The sequence below is a fragment of the Sinocyclocheilus anshuiensis genome, unplaced genomic scaffold, assembly GCF_001515605.1.
Source record: "Sinocyclocheilus anshuiensis isolate Anshui unplaced genomic scaffold, SAMN03320099.WGS_v1.1 scaffold819, whole genome shotgun sequence".
Taxonomy (NCBI): domain Eukaryota; kingdom Metazoa; phylum Chordata; class Actinopteri; order Cypriniformes; family Cyprinidae; genus Sinocyclocheilus; species Sinocyclocheilus anshuiensis.
The window spans coordinates 165,917-188,939 of NW_015548238.1; the positions used below are offsets into that span (position 1 = coordinate 165,917).

The 23,023-nt window shown below is 37.2% G+C and overlaps 1 protein-coding gene across 2 annotated transcripts in view; it reads right to left on the minus strand.

The window, feature by feature from the left end:
- LOC107654794 (phosphatase and actin regulator 3-like) overlaps positions 1–23,023 on the minus strand; it is a 70,934-nt gene that overhangs the window by 9,644 nt on the left and 38,267 nt on the right. For both annotated transcript variants that reach the window (XM_016442047.1, XM_016442046.1), the window contains exons 2-8: positions 19,966–20,127; positions 17,642–17,716; positions 17,301–17,450; positions 16,151–16,363; positions 15,778–15,973; positions 14,720–14,904; positions 13,504–13,657 (exon numbers count right to left, since the gene is read on the minus strand). In XM_016442047.1, the coding sequence (XP_016297533.1) occupies positions 13,504–13,657; positions 14,720–14,904; positions 15,778–15,973; positions 16,151–16,363; positions 17,301–17,450; positions 17,642–17,716; positions 19,966–20,122 (1,130 nt within the window). In that variant the 5' untranslated portion in view covers positions 20,123–20,127. The remainder of the gene's footprint in view (positions 1–13,503; positions 13,658–14,719; positions 14,905–15,777; positions 15,974–16,150; positions 16,364–17,300; positions 17,451–17,641; positions 17,717–19,965; positions 20,128–23,023) is intronic.

The window sequence follows — 23,023 nt, forward strand, 5'->3', positions numbered from 1 at the left end:
GCATGCATCAGTCCAAAATAAGTTAAATAAAAAGCGCCCATCCATAAAAAAAAATGTCTCACACGGCTCCGGGGGATGAACACAGTCCTTCTGTAGCGAATCAATGCGTTTTTGTAAGAAAAATATCCATATTCAAAACGTAATAATCACTTTAATATAGCTTGCGCTCACTGTTGTAAAGGGAAGCAGCTCCGGGTGGATGACGTATGAGTTCAGTGCTGCGCATGCGTCGCTCAGAAGTGATGAACGCGGAAGCGCAGAGGAGAGATCAAAACAAAACAACGGTCACTTATTAGAAGTACAAAACGAGGATTTGTAAAGAAGAATGTCGGAGGATTTCGATATAAGCCAAGAGAAGACTTGTTTTCCTTTTCTAAAGCAAGGAAACTTTGCTTCTTTTGATCCTGTAAACAAACGTTGGTTTTCATGAGGATTTTTTTGCACCCTCAGATTCCAGATTTTTAAATAGTTATATCTTGGCCAAATATTGTCTTTTCCTAACAAACCATACATCAATGGAAAGCTTATTTATTCAGCTTTTAGACGATGTATAAATCTCAATTTCAAAAATGTACCCTTATGACTGTTTTTGTGCTCCAGGGTCACATATTAACTATGATTTTTGCCTCAGTAAACTGCTAATTTTTCTGCTTATTAACAGTTAGTAATGTAGTTAAGTTTAGTTATAGTGTGGATTAAGGGATCTAAGATATGGTTATGCAGATGTGCTTTATAAGTACTAATAAACAGCCAATATGCTAGTAATATGCATGCTAATAAACAAGTTAATAGTGAGAATTGGAAGTGTTCGTGAGAATTGGTCCCTAAACTGAAGTGTTACCAATTATTCTTTTCTATCCTTCTGAAATGCCAGCATTTGAAATTGGGAGAATTGTGACATCACAATTTCCCCTTGACACGACCCTTAACCTGTGTCATCGTTGCATGTAATCAAGAAGGAGTGTTCTGAAAAAGTCATGTCTGTACATCAGTCACAATATGGCTGTTAGATGAAGAAAGACACTTTTTGGTGCAAAACACTTTGAAAACTTTATAAAATAAACTCGAGAAACATAATATAAGACTTTGAATCTACATAATATGCAAGGACTCAAGTACAAGGCTTTCTTTGTCATAAAGTGGTTTACTACTGTTTATGCATTAGTGAATCTAGCCAGCGACTAAACATTCAACTTCACACTGTTCCTGTTAGTAGTGTGAAAACCAGCTGTTATCTACTGTATACTGTGATTAATTCATATACAGAAGGTGATCAAAGATTGTTCTCTTTATAATGATTTCATTTCTGCATTTTTGCTAAAACTCCCGTTATAATCAATGACACAAAATTTAGACAGAATTACTGTAATTTGACGGCGTTCCTTACAGTGGTTGAAAATGACTTATATCATGGTACAGATGCTGATGATGAGACTGACTTATTTCCACTTAACAGCAATGAAACAGGTGAAAAAATCCCAAAGACGAACAATATCTAGACACCAGAATCTCACTTGGGAGTTGCTCTCTTTACTTTACTTAATAAGCAACCACCTAGCAACTACCCAGATCACCCTAGCAACACATAATAAGCAAGTACCGCTCATGCTCACCGGAAAAGCAAAGTCCTCTCAAATAACGTGCAGACAGGAAATTTCTGTGTAGTGTACTTGTCTCTGTTTGCAGTAGAGCTACTGTACTGTAACATGGCAACGCTGGTAAAATGACGCTATGCTCTGCTCACATGCTCTGATAATAATAGCTTTGTAGGACTTTACATTATTTGGATAATTAGTCAAATCTGATTTTGTTGCATAGAACTGAATAAAAATTATATATTGATATTTAATATTAATTTATTTTCTGTCCAATTTTATTGTGTTACTTTCAATAAAAGTGTGGTTATTTTATTGGCTTGCGTTTTTTTTTTTAATTCAGTATCATTAAATGATTGTGTTAAATTAAAAAGTCTTATAAAATTACTTTATTATACTTACAAAAATAATTATCACAAAGCATTTTCGGTTTCAGTTTTCGGTGAAGTGCATCCCGAATTTTACGTTTCCGTTTCGGCCCAGAATTTTAATTTTGGTGCATCCCTAACCCAGGACACTTTAGCATTGTGCCGATGAGATCTGTAGAGTCAAGCTGCTCTGCTCACGTTTTGTTCATGTAATGTAAAAATTACGTTCACTCCCATGTCATCAAAAACACTAATGAGAGAGCCACATGTGCAAACGTGTAATTTATTGCAAAATTGTCATTCAGCACTAAACCTAATCACCGCAGGAACATGTACACTGTGAACTGTAGCATATGTTTGTACTGAACATTTTCTTTCTGCCATGAAGGAAGAACTAGAAGCCAGCTTGTGGAAATCAGTCAGTCTGGGGCAGTGCTTTGGTCACTATGTAGCAGTACGGTAGGTTTGTGCCTTGCTTTGTAGGTTGTACTGTACAGAGGTTTCCTGAGGATTATTATTTCAGCAGCTAAAAGAGAGACTCCCCTACATTGCCACCAGAAATAAAACACATATCCTGCCACTATTGACTGGCCAGTGTTGCCTAGCAACTCCAGCTGCCATTGAAAGCTCTGGAGAGGGTAATGAGCCCAGCGTGCACCGAACTGGAGTCTGAGTCGTGATGTGGGCTATAAATTGTTGCTTCTAAAAATAGCAACTGACTGGATTTCTACACTGGGTGTTTTCTGGAAGAAGGAACTATTCTAGGCTACATATTCCCCTGCATTGTGCACTACAGCATGACATTCATGTGACGGGTGTCAATTTATAGTCAGATCATGCAGATTTAGTTTTTTCTTCAGAAGGCACTGCAGTTTTCAGGGTTGACCATATGCCAATCTCAAAACACTTCACTAAAAACACTGGGAGCTACACAAGACCTATGTTTTCAGGCTCTTTGAAATAGAATTATTAAATGATTAAATAAAAAAAAAATTAAAAAAAAAGAATATGTAAGGGATAATGTACAGTCTGCTGATCATGCCTATGTTTTCAGGCTCTTTGAAATAGAATTATTAAATGATTAAATAAAAAAAAAATAAAAAAAAAAGAATATGTAAGGGATAATGTACAGTCTGCTGATCATTTTCACCCTAAAAAAGTGACCAGGACCTGATGTGAAGCTGCTTGGCAAATAATTAAACAAATGCGCATGAAATATTTATTAGAGTTGAAATTAGTTTATTATGCAAGAAGTGCAAACGGAGTGATATGAGAGATGTGAGACTACAACTCACTATTAAAGTTATAGTTCACCCAAAATGAAAATTTGCTTAAAATGTACTCATCTTCAGGCCATCCAAGATGTAGATGGGTTTGTTTCTTCATGGGAACAGGATCAGCAATGGATGCTCTGCAGTGAATGGCTGCCGTCAGAATGAGAGTCAAAACAGCTGATAAAAAACATCACAATAATCCACAAGTAATCCACACCACTCCAGTCCGTTAACTCAGTTAACATCTGGAGAAGACAAAAGCTGCGTGTTTGTAAGAAAAAAAAAAATTAACTTAAAAAACATCCAGCTAAAATATGAGTCCTCTATCCATAATATTGTTTTCTCCAGTGAAAAAGTTGTCTGCTCTGAATCAGGAGAGAAATATGCATTAGCTCAAGCACCGTTTGCAAACGTTAACATCCAAAACAGCTCTAAACAAATCTGTGGGTGGATTTTGATGTGAGAGACAACAGGAGATGGACTTTTTCACTGGAGGAAGCGTTATTATTCCCATTCGCCCATTCACTACAGAGCACCCATTGGTGAAGAAGTGATGTAATTCTCCAAATCCTTTCAATTTGGAGTCAATTTTTCAGCAAATTTTCATTTTTGGGTGATTTCACCTTAATGACAAATGGTTCCTTTATGAATTGTTCACTGAAAGGTTCTTTGGGGAACCCAAAATGGTTCTTCTTTGGCAACACTGTGAAACACCCCTTTATTTTTAAGAGTGTATATAGCGCATTAAGTTTTATTGTGATTTTAACCTTGACAGAAACGGACATTGTAAAGAAATAATGACACATTGTAAGTTGTCGGTGACCCATCCTTCAGTCACTTATAGATTTACAGATCTGTTGTATCAACAGAATGGAGCGCTGACAATCAAAGCTGGCGCCCTAATCGAAACCTACGTGTGAATCTGGCTGTGGTTGTGTGGAGCATCTGTGAGTGGGTGTCTTGTTATTTTAGCACCGAGTCGTCGCCACAAAACGAACATGCAGCATCGCACACTAAACAGCCAGCTGTCATATTCTCCCTGTCTCCATCATGAGCTCCGCTCTGCTCTCGTGAACGCTGAGCATTTACGGAGGACGGGTGCTGAAGACTGTGTGTATGGCCATGCATAATTCATCAGCTCGCCTGTCTATCCCACAAAACGAACATGCAGCATCGCACACTAAACAGCCAGCTGTCATATTCTCGCTGTCTCCATCATGAGCTCCGCTCTGCTCTCGTGAACGCTGAGCATTTACGGAGGACGGGTGCTGAGGACTGTGTGTATGGCCATGCATAATTCATCAGCTCGCCTGTCTATATTTAGCCACAGCGCGAGTCCTTTGGGCATCACTGTTTGAGAAGGGCTTTTGATAGTAAGGCCATCCCAGGAGGGGCTCGAGGATCTGCCATCGAGACAGGTCACAGGCACGACGTGAGTTCGTTACAGCAAGCCAAGGTGGATGGGGAACAGTGGGTCACTATGACAGGACGGGATTGGAAAGCGGCAGCAAGGCGGGCTGTGAGGGGGCCGAATGCAATCTCTTCCCTCCTGGAGGTAGCAACAGTGTTGTAGAGGATTGATCAGTTGTCCTGCTGTGGTTTTTCCGTGTGACTGACAATGCAGCAGGCTAAAAATAGCATCAGAGAGGGATCCCCCTTCCCGGCCGACTGCACTTGGCGCAGTCTGGCACAATGCAAATGCTGATGTGCCGAAAACAGTGCATGTACAATGAGACGTTATACAACAAAGAATGAGAAGATCATGTCAATTGATTCAAACGACCAGACAGAGGTTTATTTCCTAACCGGGCTACAGCAAAATCTTTTACATAATATAACAACAAAATGTACAGTAGTACTCCTAGCTTTAATAACAGACCATGTATACTCTATTTAAGCAGTAATGCAAGTGCCTGAATGTCCAGCCACTTATTAAATAACAGATATATAAATATGGTTGAAAATTAATTCCAATGCATTATTTATTTGTAAATTTCAAGAGCTATCCTGCCATAGATTGTTTTGGCAACTAGCTGAAATAAAACCAGTTAATTTTAAAAATAATTTTATGTCAATGTTTTTTTTTTTTATTTTTTTTTTTTAGTTAACCCTATAATGGCTCGGACTCAACTGCATGTGCATATGAATATATGCCTGATATTTTTTTTGTGTTCTCTATTAATTGTTAATTTTAATAATTACTGATGCCATGACTGACAGAAAACACTAACAAAAATCTGTTAGCTGTAAGCAGGCGGTAATAGTGCAACATTAACAGAGCCAGGCAAACAGTACGGACCTTTGCAATCAAGTCAGCTATAATCTATAATAATACTGACATATTTGCCTAGAAAGGAAGTATTTCTGCACAGAAACAAAACAAATTTTCCTGCTTACCATAATGACTACAATACTCATGGCCCAGCACTATGCATTAGGATGAACATACAAGTACTGACTATGATTATGGATAAACCACTTATCATCAAGTCTGATTCATCACATGGCTTTCTATTGTACCTCCTGTATACTGAAGGTGGTTAGCACTGTAATTAGTGGTTTTACTGTAAACCTGTATAATTTAATCTGTTCTGTTTGGATCAGACGGTGCCAAAGTGCTGTAATCATAACCAAAGATTAATTTACAGTTCTTCTTTTCCACCAGCTAGGAGGAGACATAGGTCAATACATAAACTGCCATTAGGTACTGTATCAAAGAACACTCAAAATAATTGAAAATGGAAAGTGAGATCTCTCAACTGTTCCGCCTCACCACAGTTCAGAGATCGCAATATGAACAACATTTTTCATCACATTCTTCCAAGACCAAATGATCGATACTTCCATGAAACATAATTAAGATCCCATTAAGTTTCCTGAGTTATTAAACCGCAGCCTCACAGCAATAAAAGCTTCCTCCTGGTACCCAGAACAAATTGGTCAGAGCAGCATGTTTTTTGCTTCTGCTGAAAACCATGGCATCAGATTTCTGTTGACCAGTCATTCTTGCTAAACTGGACAAAAGAGACAATGTGTATACACGCAGCTCTCCTGCTGTCGTTGCGACGGGGGGGAGCCGGCACCTGTGTTTACCCAGCATGCTCGCAGAGCTCCAGTTACACAGTCCGCTCTGGATCCTCTGCTGTGGGCTTTCTGCTTCTCACTGCTGAGCATGGCATGGGTCATGACAGCTGCTCACATGCTTTTATTATGCACCAGTTGCACCAGAAAGATCCCTTCATAACTGGTCATCCAAACATCTGCTTTCACTTCTGTATGCAAAACATCGATCTAGTTCAGGGGTTTTCAACATTTACAGATCCAGGGATCCCCCACCAGATCCCCAGCCAGCCCAGGGAACCCCAGTATAAAAAAATTGATTTAGGTAACACTTTATAATAACTTTCATGAATAAATCATTAACAAACATTATATCATTTTTAATGGATCATTAGTTAATATATATATTCAAAGAGTTAGAAACGTGAGATAACGTGCTTGTTAATGTTTGCTAATAAACTTATTAAACATTAGATAATGTTCAAACAAATCATTATTTCATGTAAGTTAAATGACTTACAAATGTCATTAAACGTTCAATTCCATATGATCAAGCACTTATTGAGAATCTACAAATGATTTTTACATTATAAAATGATGAAAAGCTTGTGTTAATGCACAACACTTTTTCTGCTATTGAGGAGTGATACGGGTAAGGTTAGGGACAGGTTTGGTGGTTTGGGTAGGTTTAGGGGTTGGTTAAATGGTCAACAGTGTACAGTACAGGGGTCAGTCTGATTATTATAAGAGAACACGGTTCAATCTGTTTATATTATTTTGTTTCGATAAATGAACAAGTATTTTCTTTTAAAAAATGATTTGTTTTCTCCGGTTTATTTATCATTCAAGGAATAGCTACTCTGTTTAGTATACTAATGTAAGTGTTGAGGCAATAAAAAGTTGTTTTTTTGCACCAAAAATCTGTTATGTCTTTAGCAAGCATTTAGCTAAACTTAACCAGCCACCGTTTACACAAACCTTGTTTACATTTGTTAAAAGTCCAAAGCCCATAAAGATCCTAAATGATTAGTAATCGTTTATAAACATTTACAAATGATGAATAGTTTCCACTTAAGATTGAGTACTGCAAAAATATGAACAAATGATAAAAAAAAAAAAACATAAGTTCATTAGTAAACAATAACAAGAACATTATCTCATATTTCTAGCTGTGAATATATATATATATATTAACTAATGATCTGTTAATGTTTGTTAATGATTTATAAATTAAAGTTATTATAAAGTGTTACCAGTAAACTGAATTAAACACTGACTAACAAAATGTTTTTACTTTTGTCTGAAGTAGAAATTGTGCTTTCATATTATAGTTAATTTAGCTTTTGTTTATGGTGAAATCAAGTTGCAAAAAGCAAAAAAAAAAATAAATTATATATAAAATATATATATAGACAAATTTATGAATTAAATTGAAATATGTCAGGAAACCATATAAAATAACTTTGAGAATACTTAGTTTGGTCACTTCAGAATAACATGAATGATGTTGAAGTTACATGAAATTATGTTTGATTCATGTGGAACCGATGAGCGTGATTAAATCGTAAATCCAATGCAGTTTTTTAATATAATATAATATATTTTTTATTTAATATGCTTTTTTAGTTTGTATGAATTTTTTTGTCTTTTGGAAAATAATTTTATAAAAAAATTACATTTTTGAAAATACACTATATATATATATATATATATATATGAATTTATATTCCCAGTTTACTTACTGTAAATAAAGGCAATGTTGAAAGAGCGAATGTCTTCAAATGTTACCTCAAATCATACAGTTTGTTGACAACCTAACAATCAGCAGTGAGTCTTTAACACGCAATCACTTCATTGTAGTCAGAAAATCTATTTGATGAATGATTATTGTGGAATGTGACGACTCTAGACGTTCCCCCTGAGGCACGATCTAACCCGGGATCCGTTTCTCTTAACACCTCAGTAGAGTTCACCCTCACCATTGTGTCCGCGATCGATCTGCAAGCATTCGGTTGTGTAAGCGGAGGCCTTACATAAGCTGTTTGTGTGCAGCCCGTCTCAGACTCCCAGAGGGGTGTGAGTTACCCACCCGAGTGCGGCTCAGAGGAGACTGAACTCACACACAAACTCCAGAGGGGCTCCCTGTACACTTACACCTGCAACAACATGGCATAGGGTAACCCTTCAGGCCAGCTGGGTTCATATTGGCAACATTTCAATTCTGAACATCCAGATTTCAACAACAGATTGCCAACAATGGACTAAAGATTATAAACGACCATTAAAATTGAGCTCATCACTGAATTTCCCAGAACATCTTCTGATCTCAGATTTTGCTCCTAACAGTCTTATATAAGTTGCAGTGATTTGAACAAACCTCTAACACTATGATCCAGATTTACAAACCGCTCGTGACAGTGCAGACCCTCTTTTGGTGTTAAAAAACTAGTGTCCATTTACTAAAGACATACAGTGAAACAATATTATAATAATATGCAGACTAATTATTATAATAATAATAGTAAATCTGCCCCTAAGTATTGCACTTCAGTGTGCATCAGTGTGCTACAGATATGAAAGATTCCTCAATTCATGTGTCTTGTTGAAGGGAGCTTCACTGCTACTACACTGAACAAAATTATAAACGCAACACTTTTGTTTTTGCCCCCATTTTTCATGAGCTGAACTCAAAGATCTAAGACTTTTTCTATGTACACAAAAGGCCTATTTCTCTCAAATATTGTTCACAAATCTGTCTAAATCTGTGTTAGTGGCATATTGTCACAAAGCAAGGCCAGACACAACAGGTAAGTGCAAATCAGGATGGTTTATTGACTGGGTAAGGGGATGACTGGAATAGGTGAGTTAAAGCAGCTCATGAAAAATGGGGGCAAAAACAAAAGTGTTGCGTTTATAATTTTGTTCAGTGTATATGAAGTGGCCAAACTCACAGTTTCTCGTTCTGACGATGAAGGCCCCAATAGAAACTTGGCCTTGGCTGTTTAAAACCTTCAATTATGATTACAGAATAGGTAAGTGTGCTCTGCGACTCAACTTTCTTTGGCGTGGAAATCTTTTCATCTTCATTTGTTCGCTCAGTCCATTGAGGTCAGACATGAGTAAAAAAAAACATAAACCCAGAGTGTTGAACCGCAGAGCTGGTGTAAACATATCCACATCCCTATGATCAGATGCTGTTGTAACCACTCTTTTCTTACTGCTGGCATATCGGTGGAGGACATTGTGCAGCACATACAGTACATTCGCAAACAGTACCTTTGTGCAACTATTCCGAACTTGTGTTCACCCCTGAGCAGAAAATGAGACGTATATCAGGGCCTTGAAAATCCCTCCGACTTACAATGAATGAGATAATGAGAGAATGTTACAGAAACGTTTGGGTGGGCTCTTCTTGCCTGGCAAGTAAGCAACACCAAGTAAACACCCAGAACACCCTAGAAATCGCATGCAACCACTCACAAAGCATAATGCCCACCTATGAAGGAGCAACCTCCTTATTACTGACAAATTTGATCAATTAATTTAAAGATTATTACAACGATTAATATAATTGCCTATTTTTTCACAGATCAATCAGTAGGCTTTGATCGATTATTCACCATTTGCAATTCATTACAATATTGAGTCATATATATACTATACATATTCATATACATATAGAGCTGCTTTATAGCAGAAAAACAAGTTGTAATTCTAACTGAAAGCGACACTGACACTGTTTTTCTTTTTGATGTTAAATACTGCAAAGCTGCTTGCTTTAAAGCAATCCATTGTATAAAGCACTATATAGATAAACGTGACGTGACTTTACTTTAGTGCCGACTGTAGAGCTGTGCAAACATATCCACATCACTAAGATCAGATCCTTTCTCACTGCTATCATGTTTGTTTTGTGTTTATTTTGTCATTGAGAGGAAAGTGCGCAGCATATATTTGCATATTCATCTAAATGTCACTCTCAGCAGCACGGGCGCATTTTTTATTGTCGACGTTGTCGATAATGCCGTCTAATGGTTTCAGCCCTACCTCGTACTTAGCTAAATTGTGAAACGATAATCACCCGGCAGGTGATACAATGGGCAAAATAATCCCAAAGATTTACACTCAAGGACTTTGTTGTCACTAAAGCCCAAAGCATACTTATGCAGCATATGCCTTTCACATAGCCTTCCAAAGTATCGTCTTTATCCAGTGTCTGTGCTATTTCTCTCCAGAAGACAGAAACAATACGAAATGTATCACTTACATGTATCTTTATATTCTTTTAAACAAGAGTTTTGTGGATATCTGAACCCCCTGACACAAATGTGGCTGTCTATTGTTGTTTCATTCTCCACTAGTTTGTTGCTAGGTTGTTCCTTTCTCATCCGTTTCTTTTTTGACTGCAAAACAACACCAAGCATTAGTGCTGCCACCATGTGGAACAACCAATCAATGCAAAACAAATTCAATGTGCATACACAGAAAGCACGGGTAGAAAAATCAGTCGTTGCTTCATGGAAGCATTCATTAGACAGTGGCTGGCTAGCAGTCTTTGTTATGATTCTCTTTCTCCAGCAACTCTCCAGTTATTTACAGCCATTGGGATTACACACAATGTTCTCATTAATATTTTATTAGTTCACTTATAGTCACAGCTGAGGAGGAGGAATACACTGGAACCAAGAGGACACTGGCAGAAATGGCTGTTTATTATTATTAGCATAACTAGTTAATGACTTAAGCAACTTAAGCAAGAAACATAAATGATAAATGAGCCCATCTCATGAGGATGCCTGAAGGTGGTCTTATTTCATAGGCTTATGCAACCACTATCAAAAAACACAAGAAACTAAATTCAAAGCGAGAATAAAAATACCACTGCAACACAACCATGAATTACTGTTGTAAGAATGAGCAGGTTTACAACGTCTGTGTTGATTGTTTTTTTCTCTAAATGAAATGGCTTTCAGACCACTTACGGTAAGCAGATGTCCTGTTTTGCATGGGATAGTCCTGTATTTTCCAGGAAACACAGGACATCTGGCTACCCTGAAAGCGGCATGGCCTAAAGCTTTCTGTAGAGCCTGATAAATTAGGTTTATCTGACTCTTGCTCTATGCAAATCTGTGACACCCTTAAATATCTAAACCATTTACCTTTTGTAAGACCCACTCCACTCTCTGTTTTTCAACTGATTTATTTGTTCAAATGTTTAAATCCATCATTTTTTACAGCACAAACATATACATAAACTCATTTAAAAATCTGTCAGGTTCACAGTTGAAGAATTGCAGACTTGAGTTGGTCTTGGGGTCAGAAAATTTCCAAAACTACCATCAGACGCCACCTACATAACCACAAATTGTTTGGGAGGGTTACTAAGAGAAAAGCTTTTGCTATCATCAGATAACAAACTCATGCGCCTGCTGTTTGCCAAACATTACTGGAACTTGTTTCTGTAGTGAAATGAGACCGAAACAGTGAAATGCGTCAAAACTAGGGATGGATTTGGCACTGACAGAAGTTCTGGCTGATAAAAGGTAGCTCATCTCTCCTGGCAAGTGTACTGATGGATGTGGGGCATATTTTTCATTCAAAGGCCCCTAGACCTCGTTAGGAGAAACAATATCATAAACTACTAGTTCATGTTAAATCAATAGCTGACTGACTCTGAAAGCCTAAACTGGTTGTGGTTGAATCTTTTAGCAGAACAATGATCCGAAGCACACCTTTAAATCACTCAGATCCCAAAAACTCTAAATAAACACAAAATGGTCCACTGACTAGAGAATCAAGTTTTCGCCAAGCTCATCCCAGTCCGTCGACTCAAATACCACAGAAACAAAGGGTGGCAATATTAGTGTGTGATTGTTTGCTTGAGTTACACAGGAACAGAAAGAAATGTTGTAACTCCCCCCACTGGCTGAAGTGCAGTTAATATGTGCTGTAGGTACTGAATACACACATGCACTGCATGAACATTAAACTGATGGCTAAGAAAGCACCTGACAAAGCATGACAGATGCAATGCCTGAAACAAACATGAAAACACTCACCAATATCTCATACTGCGACAAAACTATTTTTCAAAAATATCAATTTCTGTCAGGACCAGTATCGTCAAAGATGATTGACAATTAGCATACAGTTTGGAGCGTGACTGCCAGAACTAACGCTATGCTAGATTTTGTGTTGCATGAAAACCTGAGGGTTATTTAATAACAACTGAATTTTGTATTCTTTAACAAAGAAGTACCCCTTAACTTAATATGACAAAGTTATTCAAATTAAATGTATAACTTCACTATATGGTCATGAAGAGTTTGTTTTCTCAATTTGTTTTTATTGCACGAGTCATTCACTGACCATCTTTAAAACTAGTTCAATCATGACAACTCTCGGAAGATTTTAGCATGGTGATGGATATGACAATGTTAATGTATTTGGTCTTGGCGGAACAGATCTGCTACGCTGCTGCATTTGCTATTACTGCTGCTGTTGGTTATTGCTGTAGTTGTAGATTATTGCTGCTGCAAGCAAGTACAGGAACTTGCTACTGCCAATGCATACAGCGATACAGTACTGTGAGTATTTAAGACATACTGCTGCTGCACAAATAGCATATAAAATAACCCGTAGCAGATCTATAGAGGTGGAGCTGGGGAAGGTGGAGGGTTTCAGAGAAACTCTGAAAGCGCGCTGCAGGAATCTCTAGTGAATGCTAGCCAGCCATATAAATGCAAGGCAGTAAGCTCACTGGCTGCATATGCAGCATGAACAAATCAGCATGTGCCAAGTCGTTTAACTCTCTGAATATCATCGGTTATGTTAACAACCCATCCCCTGCGCCATCTAGAGTTTCATGACTGAACTATATATTTGTCCTCAATCTGTGCTTCGCATCAGAAATTTGGTCACAGGTCTGTTCTGATTGCAGACAGCAGTGGAAAAAGAATGCTAAAAGCACATAATAAAAGGCAACTAACCATATAGTAATGCATTGGCAGGATAGGAAAATACATTTTTGAACATTTAAAAGGGACAAAAAAATTCCCATATCTTTTTGGCATTTTTGTTTACTTTTGTATGATAAACAATGTTGCTTCTTTATTGTTTCAGCACTCAGTGTCAAATATGTGTGCATGAAACTTTACTCCACATTCACAGCATCAGCATGACAGGACATGGAATAACCAGACTCACTTGGCAAGCTTAATTTCAATCTGCTGGCGGATCTCCTGGCGTTCCTGATCACTGCGCACAGGGAAGATGTTCCTGTCCTCCAGCTCCTGTTTACTGGGTCTGTTACGCAGCTTCACTGCCAGAAGCTCTTTTCTTATTCGTCGTGGAAGTGTACCTGCACAGACCCAAATACACATACACATGGTCATTTATGATGGTGAAATGGACCAACAAGGTTTACTATAGGCACGTTCATGACCCAGAGGCAACAGGTTTCATAACGTCCATTCTATATGATTTGATGTATATCAGTCTGACTGTCAGCCTTCTTGAGAATTTAGTAGCATTTCCACTATGACCAATAATTTTGCTCCAAATACAGTTTTTTTCAAAAGTACTTGTTCATCAAGGAGACAACGGTGTCAGTGAAGAGCTGGAGATTAAATATAAGGTGTGTGAAGTAAACAAAGAGAAATCAGATATCACTTGTGAATAGAATATTTTTGTGATTTCCCTTATCAAATATTTCCAAAAGTCTCAAATTTGCTGTTTGTTTTGGTGACTTGTGTGTGCTGCCTGGTTTCATTCAGTCCTGTTTTTCTTCTGTCTCGCTCTCTGGCCCACATGTAATGACAGCAGACTGCATTAGAAGTAGGGCACCAGATGTTGCTGACAAATGAAATGTAGAAGTAGAAAAGCCTCTTCATTTCTGGCACGAGGAGTATTCTGAATAGAATAAAATGCCCAAGAACTTCTACATTGTTAACAGGTACTCAGACCAATTTACCAAAAAAAAAAACATTTTAAGAAAATATGAGTGCTTTTTTGTTTAAATGTCACTGACACTGAACCTGGGTGGTTGCCAGGATGTTACCACAGAGTGAAAATATAAACAATTATATTAATTAAAATTACATTAAAATTTAAATAAATAAATAAACAAAAAGCAGTGAAATGTAAAATATTAAAATATAATATTTTGAAATATAAAATATTAACTAAATTAAAATATACTCAAATATATTAATAAATACTATAATATAATATAAACAATGCTAAAATAACACCGATCCCAAATCTCAGTTCAAATCCCCAACTCTAAGTGTAAGCAATAATGATAGTCTGTCATTTTTAGAATTTACATGTTTATTTTATTAAACAGACACTTTGCAAATATTGTTAACTAGCTAATCTAAAATGTGATTCTTATTTAACACCGATGCCCACAGAAACAGACCAGAGATGACGGACTCGTTCCAGCTGTCTTGGTCGCTGTAGAATTCATCCAGGCGCATGTTCTCCTTGTTCTCTTCGGCCTCTTTTTTGTTCTCCACCTCTGCCCTCGGCTCAGTGCTGGCGGTGCGGGACAGCCGTCCGTCCGAGCGCCGTCTGGGGGAACTACGGATCTCCTTACCATGGAAACTATGCATAAAAATAAAAAAAATGTTGAAAACTGGATGATAATGCATCTGAACTCCCTGACTGTGCTTGATTTCCAATCCTGTCTCACCTGAGGGTTAAATACAGTTAAACGTACCATGTTTATACTTGAAAAGTCACACTATAGGAATAGTTCACCAATAAATGTGATGTGTGAGAACCCAACCGGTTAGTAGCCAATCATGTCAAACTTGGTGTGATGTGTTTTTATAATGGCCATCATTAAATTACCACATGCATAAATTACAGTGAAAAAAAATCTCATGGAAGATTTTCAGTGCGTAATGACACATACATTACTGTACGGGGTCAGAAAGTTTTGTTGTCGTTGTTGAAGAACATTAAAGCGGTCCTATTATGCTTTTTCACTTTTTCAATTTTAGTTAGTCTGTAATGTTGCTGTTTGAGCATAAAAAAGATCTGCAAAGTTACAAAGCTCAAAGTCCAATTCAAAAGGAGATATTTTATTTAACAGAAATCACTTTTTAAAAACTACAACGAACGACTGGTTTGGACTACAACGCATATTTTCCGGGATTTGTGATATCACAAATATCGACGAATGGGACGAAGACTGGAGTAATGACGCTGAAAATACAGCTTTGATCACATAAATAAATTACATTTTAACAGATATTCACATAGAAAGCAGCTGTTTTAAGTTGTAATAATATTTCTGTATTTTTGGATCAAATAAATGCAGTTTTGGTGAGCATTTTACAATCTTTGAACGGTAGTGTAACTATCGTGTGACTACACAATTCAAACAAACTACTTTTATATGGTCCTTTTAGTAAATGATGACAGAATTTGGATGAATTATGCCTGAGAGACCGTCCCACTTGAGCGTCTCACCTGCCCTGCCGGTGTTTGGTGGCCAGCGCACGGTGCAGTTCCTCGATGATGCAGCTAGGGGGCAGCTGAGGGTGCATCAGACCTAAGAGAGGGGAGCCAGTGGGGGTGGAAAACCTGCCCCTCAGGGCGTCTTTGGGCAGGGTGAAGTTCCTGGGCAGCGTGGCTGGAGCGGAACGGCTCTGATTAGAGTGGGGACCTAATGGACAAGAACAAAAAAAAGAAAAAGAAAATAATGATCGTACTCCTGTGACTAATTTAGTTTCATTCTTTAAAACAAGCACTCCTCTGGGCATAGAAAACTATTATATAGCCTACGCTTTTGATATGCATTATGCATTATTTATGCATTGACTGTACTCTCAATGATACCGACTGTCCAGACTGCCCAGTCGAGAAAGCAGCTTCACAGGAAGGTTGGCTGGAGGAGTGTGGACTTCTCTGAGTGGTGGCTCCTCGTTTCTCTCCTCAGGGGCCTCAGCGGGCCCCACACTGGCCCCTCTGCTCGAGGCATCTACACGGGGCTTCTCCTCATCTTCACTTTGCTCAAGTTCCCCTTCTGTTTCTGTCATCTCTGCGGCGTCTCGCTCTGAAAAGAGATGGGGCCAGAAAAGAGTGTTCTGTAATCTCTGCCGCCACCTAGTGCTAATTCAGCGCTGCTCATTCGCTCAAGACTACTGTACAGATGTGTTCATTTTCATCATCTGAATAAGTCATCACTTCTTACAAAATCATATCAAAAGACAAAGTGAAAATGTGCATACCTTGCATAAAAAAATCAATTCTAACATATATTAATACACTGTAAAAAAAAATGTTCAAATATGTAAAATTAAAAAAATAAATATTATTTATGCATGTCTTGAAAATATTGTTACAGTCTTTACTTCATGTGTTATTGCCATTTATTTGTAATTGTTTGTGAAATTTACTAGCAGTGAAAACTGTTTATACACTCTTTTTTTTCAGTGTCGTCAACACGAAACATCATGTGCATCCCATTTGACTTCCCTAATGAGCTCCATTCCTAAAACAGAATATTCAACAAAAAAGAAAGAAAGAAAGAAAGAAATCAGATGGAAACTGTTTTTATCCATGAGCTTGCAGTGAATTTTTTGCACTGAAAAAAATTGGTGTATGATTTACTTTGAAACAATTTTCACTCTGAAATTGCTAATAAATTTCACTAATTTCACAAAGAAACAACAAGCGGCACATTGAATTAAACTTGACATTTTGAAGTAGAAAGACTGAAACAGTGTCTTCTTGTAAAACATACTCCAATAATCTTTATTTACAACATGGTCAAGGTCAAGTTCTCCCACCGGCGCATTCAATTACAACAGCATTATTGTTGAAACATAGCAACAGTAACATTACAATGACTTTAACTATTAACTATTATGAGTACAAGGACAAAGATTTTTCCCATTTGACTAATGGAAAACCTAATTTCAGGAAGGTGTGTTCATAAAGTTAATAGTGTCAATTATCATTTTGCAGGCCATGTGTGCACAGATCCTGACCTGAGGACAGATTGTCCTCATCAGACCCAAGATCGTCTGTGTTGCTGGCCAGCGGCGCCATGGGCTCGTCCTCTCGCTCCTCTCCGTCGGATTCATCCAGCATGGGGCTTCCTGGCTCATCTGTATTCCCGCCACACACAAGGCCAGACTCTGCAAGCATGGGGAAAATGCAGCAATCTCAACGGCTGTCATCACATTCTCATAATAGCCTCATCACTCTGCTGGTGGTCAAACAGGACAAGGTGATCGTGCTACCGTTACGCGTGTATGCTGCTGGTGAACAGCCGCTAATAGCGGGGAGCATTTGGCACTGCTGAAAGAGTGATGTGGCAGTTTCTCACCCATGCCAGCCTCTGCCAGGCCCTTCCTGACAAGATCGTCATGATTCTGCCTGGTGGGCACTTTCCTCTCCAGCCCTGCAGATGCCATCAAATAGAATTAAATACAGATCTCGCTGAACACAAACACTAACACTACAGTCCTTCAGTCTCCACAATCAAGCGTTGTGCAAAAGATACTAATAATCATTTATGAAAGTTAGGGCTGTCAAAATTCATTCTTAAGTGCATGAGATAAATTAAAAATGTTTAATAATTATAATTTATTTTGAACAAAATTATTTTCTTTGAAATAAAGTAACAACTGAAGACCGATGTCACAGACATTTTTATAATACATTATACATTTTTCTAGTTATGTAAAGCTCTAAAACATTTTATTGTGTAGAAACTGCTATTTGTGAGTAAATGATAATAATAATAATAATAATAATAATAATATATATATTTTTTTAAACCCTGTAATCACAAATGACAAGAAAAGTCACAATTCAGTCGTAATAAAACATGTAATTGTACGGCGTCCCGCACATGACATGCAAGAAGAAATAAATAAATTGTGCGCACGATTTACTATTTCGTTCCCTCGATTTGCTAAATCGTGCACACGATTTATAAATCAAGAGAACGAATGAGTAAATTTTGGGCACAATTTATAAATCGAGGGAACGAAACAGTAATCGTGTGCACGATTTAGCAAATCGAGGGAACAAAATAGTAATCCTGTGCACGTTTTAGTACATCGAGGGAACGAATTAATAAATCGTGCGCACGGTTTATTAATTTTTTTCTTGCATGTCATGTGCAGGGCTCCATAGTTCTTATTTTTATCAATGTTAAAAATAGTTTTTGCTGCTTATTATTTTTGTGAAAATGGTGATTTTTTTTCCCAGGATTCTTTGATTAATAGAAGGCTATAAATAACAGATTTTATTTGAAATAGAAATCATTTGTAACATTATAAGCATCTTTTCTGTCACTTTTGAAATAGTAATCGTGTGCACGATTTAGCAAATCGAGGGAACGAAATAATAATCATCTGCACAATTTAGCAAATCGAGGGAACGAAATAGTAATCGTGCACAATTTAGCAAATCGAGGGAACGAAATAGTAATCGTGTGCACGATTTAGCAAATCGAAGGAACGAAATAGTAAATCCGGAGAACGAAATAGTAATCGTGTGCACGATTTAGCAAATCGAGGGAATTAATTAGTAAATCATGCGCACAATTTATAAATTGAGGGAACTAAATAGTAAATCGTGCACACAATTTAGCCTACTATTTTTTTCCTGCATGCCATGAGTGGGGCTCCGTATAATTGAAACAATTACATGTTTAAATTTATAAAAATTTTGATAATTTATAAATCTTTTATTTAATTACTTAAATTTATTATTATTATCATTGTTATTATTATTATTATTATTATTAAATAAAACAATTTATATAAATCTAAACAAATTATTTTAAAATAATGTTTTAAATACATTGCAAATAAAATTTTAATTATTTTAATAATTAAATAATATTTATATAAACATATAAATATTTAATTAAACTCATTTAAATTGGCACTCCTAGTTTCTGTACGTTACGTCTTTGACAGTCAGAAAGGTTGAGAACCATTGCTCTAGTGTCTTGTAGCTTTTATTAAATGGTAAAATTATTACACACAATTTATTTTATTGTCAATATTAAATTTTTCAAAATTAATTTTATTAAAGAAATTATCAGTGTTCAGTACAAGTGTATGTCTATTAACACCATTTGCGGTATAATATCAATTAATAAAGAAAATATTTGGACTAAACAAGCAGCTTTCCACTGTTTCTTGTCTGTTTGTTTCTGACAGTCTATCAGTTCATGCACTACATGTGAGGATATTTCAGAGAGTATTTCTGCGGGTTACATTACGCCAGTAGACGTCTTCATGATTGAATCACTGAATCATTCATCCAACCAATTTGGATTCATTCAGAGAGAGAGAGAGAAAAAAACACTACCATTCTGCTTTGAAATTATCTGCACTTGCACTACTGTGTCTAAACTGTTACTCAATATTGACTTCTTGTTTATTGAACTATTGAACTGTTTATTGCCTGTTGATATTTAAATTAATCACACTGTTGCTTGAGTGATTTTTCTTACATTTTTCATTAACCTGTCAGGAACTACTCATTTTATTACTGAAATTATAGTAATATAGTGTAATAGCATGAAAGCTAAAATGCAATGACATTCATTTGATGGGAAAATAATTATCCATGTGATCTTTATAAAATATTATATAACATTTAGATTGTTTTTTTTTTTTTCTAACTCACCTGTAGAGCCCTGTCTCAGTTTTTCATTTTTCTTTTTCCTCCACTTCCAGGGCTTGAAGATGCGTCCCAGGCTGGCCAGTTTACTGTTGCGGCGGATGGGGGGAGTTCGGACCCCTGACACAAGACAACCAGAGTGAAGTGCTCTGTGCTGATCCATTACATCTACAACAAAAACACAGACAAGCAAAAACATTCTCAGAGAAGGCTACTACTAAACCTAAAGCCTAACTGTCCACTCCTGATATTAATATCCAGTTGCATCCAGTCCGATTTCAGATTCTGAAAGTTCAGTGTAAATGAACCCTTAATGTTGCGATGTGCATGACATGTATTCCAAACAAAACTTCAGTGCATACGCAGTTGCCGCCTTTAGAGCCTGTTAAAGCCACTGCGGTGATGACAAATCCTGACACACATGTCAGAAGAACTTATTTTTAGTAATAATTAGTAAATATTCAGTCTCTTCCACTAACCAGTTCAAAAGATGTGAGATGAAAACAAACGGTTGCACTTTCGTAAGACGTACACTGCATGTAAACAATGTGAAAACTGAATAGAAAACTGTCTGATTCGAGCGTTTATACGCTTCATTTTTTATCCTGTTGATTGGATTATTTCAGGTCTACACTACCTTTTCCAATCCATTCAAAACTGAATTTATGGTAACACTTTAGATCAGAGAACACATATTCACTATTAACTGAGAGTTTTCCCTGAACAAACTCCTAATTTGCTGCTTATTAATAGTTAGCAAGGCAAGTTTAGATGTGGGGTGGATTAAGGGATCTAAAATACGGTCATGTAGAATAAGGTATTAATATGTGCTAATAAACAGCCAATATGCATGCTAATAATGAAATAAAGTGAAATAAAGTGTTACCAAATTCATTCGTTGAGGTGTTTGCGTGAAGGCTTTTCCATTCTATTGATCCATTTGGGTGCATGTGATCATAGCTACTGACAGCATTTTGGATCCCGTTTACACCAGTATTTAGTGTTGCCCACTTGACATCAGACCACCTGAGATGGATGTTAATAACAGCTGCAAAAGGGGCCTGTAAGAGTCAATGATATTCTGTGGGGAGTGAATGGTGTCAACAAGGCCTGTGTCGAATCTCAGGACACATGGGTGAGCATTTGCTGTGCCAACACGATTTGTTTACCAAGGTGGAACAGCATATGGGTCATCTCCCTTAAGGCAAAACATTAGTTTTAATTCAAAATCTAAATCTAAAAACTGACCAGAAATGGATCTGTTAGTCTGAAATCTGATAGTTCTGTTGCTATTTACTCAACCTCATGTCATTTGAAACCTGAATGATGTTCTTCCTTCCAAAGAACACAAAAAGAGAAATTGTGAAGAATGTTTATGCTGCTCTTTTCCGTTTAATTAAAATAAAAAACGACTAAAACAAGATGAAAAACACCAAAAAAGTTGTTCATTATGTTCCAAGTCTTCTGAAAACATACAATAGCACTGTAAGGAAAAAACTGACAATACTTTCAGTTTTTTCCTTACTCTCGTTTGTGTTTGCACATTTTCAAACATGCTATGTGAAAACAGATGGAACCAGGCTTGACGCTAATTTTTCCAAATGCGATTGGTTTCTTACTAGTCACATAACTGATAATGATATGGCAAGTTCAGTGAATAATGATGTACAGAAAGTTAGTTTACAGGTTGCATGGATTACTTTTATGTTTTTTGAAAGCTCTTAGTCATTTTATGCTCAATCACATGCAGAAGAGCTCACGCTGGCACATGCCACTGTATTACTCAAATGAAGAGCCACCAGTTTCTTTAAATTTCTGGTGAATCCTGTTCTATGACAAACTGCAGTGGACACAGAGCTGTGCATTATGTCTGTCTCACATGGTCTGCACAGACACCAACACACAAACAATTGACTGTTTTAAAGGGCAGTCCTGGATTACCCACGGAAATCAAGTCAGTCCTGCAGCTCAAAATGCTCCTCGGTTCACTGACAGCTGATGAACTTCAAATCCACACCAACTTCCATACATCAAGCAGACAGGCTGCCACTGGATCAATCTGTCTCAAACCCCATCAAACACATGACTTGACTGCGTCCACAAGACCCTTTGAGTAAGAGTTACCGGGTCCACTGTAATGAGGCAGCGACAGGCCTCTGCAGCGCTGCTGGAGACTCAAACCCTGTGACGGAGCAGGAATAGAAGAATCTCTCCTACACAGTCTGGCTGAGATGGAGAGTTGGCACCTCAGGAAGAGTGCAGATGAACCGTGGGCAGCACTGAGAGCTTCTATCTCTGTCTGTTTCTTCCGTTTGTCACACCTAAAACCGCACAAAAATGAAACAACAACATCAACTAACACCTGTTAATATCAGAAGGAATAGTGACGGATGTAAACTAATTTATAATACATGTATATTATAACCAATCCTCTACAATCCTTTCTTTAGATAATATGTGTGCAAAACTCCTATCATTATACTAGATCAGGGGTGTTCAACCCTCATCCCCGATCCAACCAATCAGAGACTTATATGTATATAATATATATAAGTCTCTGATATTTTGGGGTGTGTTCCCCCATAGTACGATGCAACACTGGAAAAAAGGAACTAGCAAGCCAGCTAAAGAACTGGGTGGGCTTTCCAAACGTCAAAAATAGCTTTATTGCCAAGTATGTTTACACACACAAGGAATTTGTCTGCTTTGAGTGCGGAAGAAATTACAGACATAGTGCAGACATACATGATGACATACATACAGTGCACAGTAGAGATGAAATATAACACTAATACAGTCATGGCCAAAAGTTTTGGCAGTGACATAAATTTTGTGTTTTGCAAAGTTTGCTGCAAAAAAAAACACTGTTTTTTTTATCCTGACACAAAATGACCAGCTAACATTAATTGACTAATCAAATCAGCAGCACGTGAAAGTGTGAATGAGTATTAGTCAGGTTAATCCCTACCATATTAATTAGATTGTAAGAGCAGACTGATTGCTATAAAAGGAGGGAAGAAGCACTTCCAATCATTGTGTTCTTGTTAGCAATGGTTACCTCCAA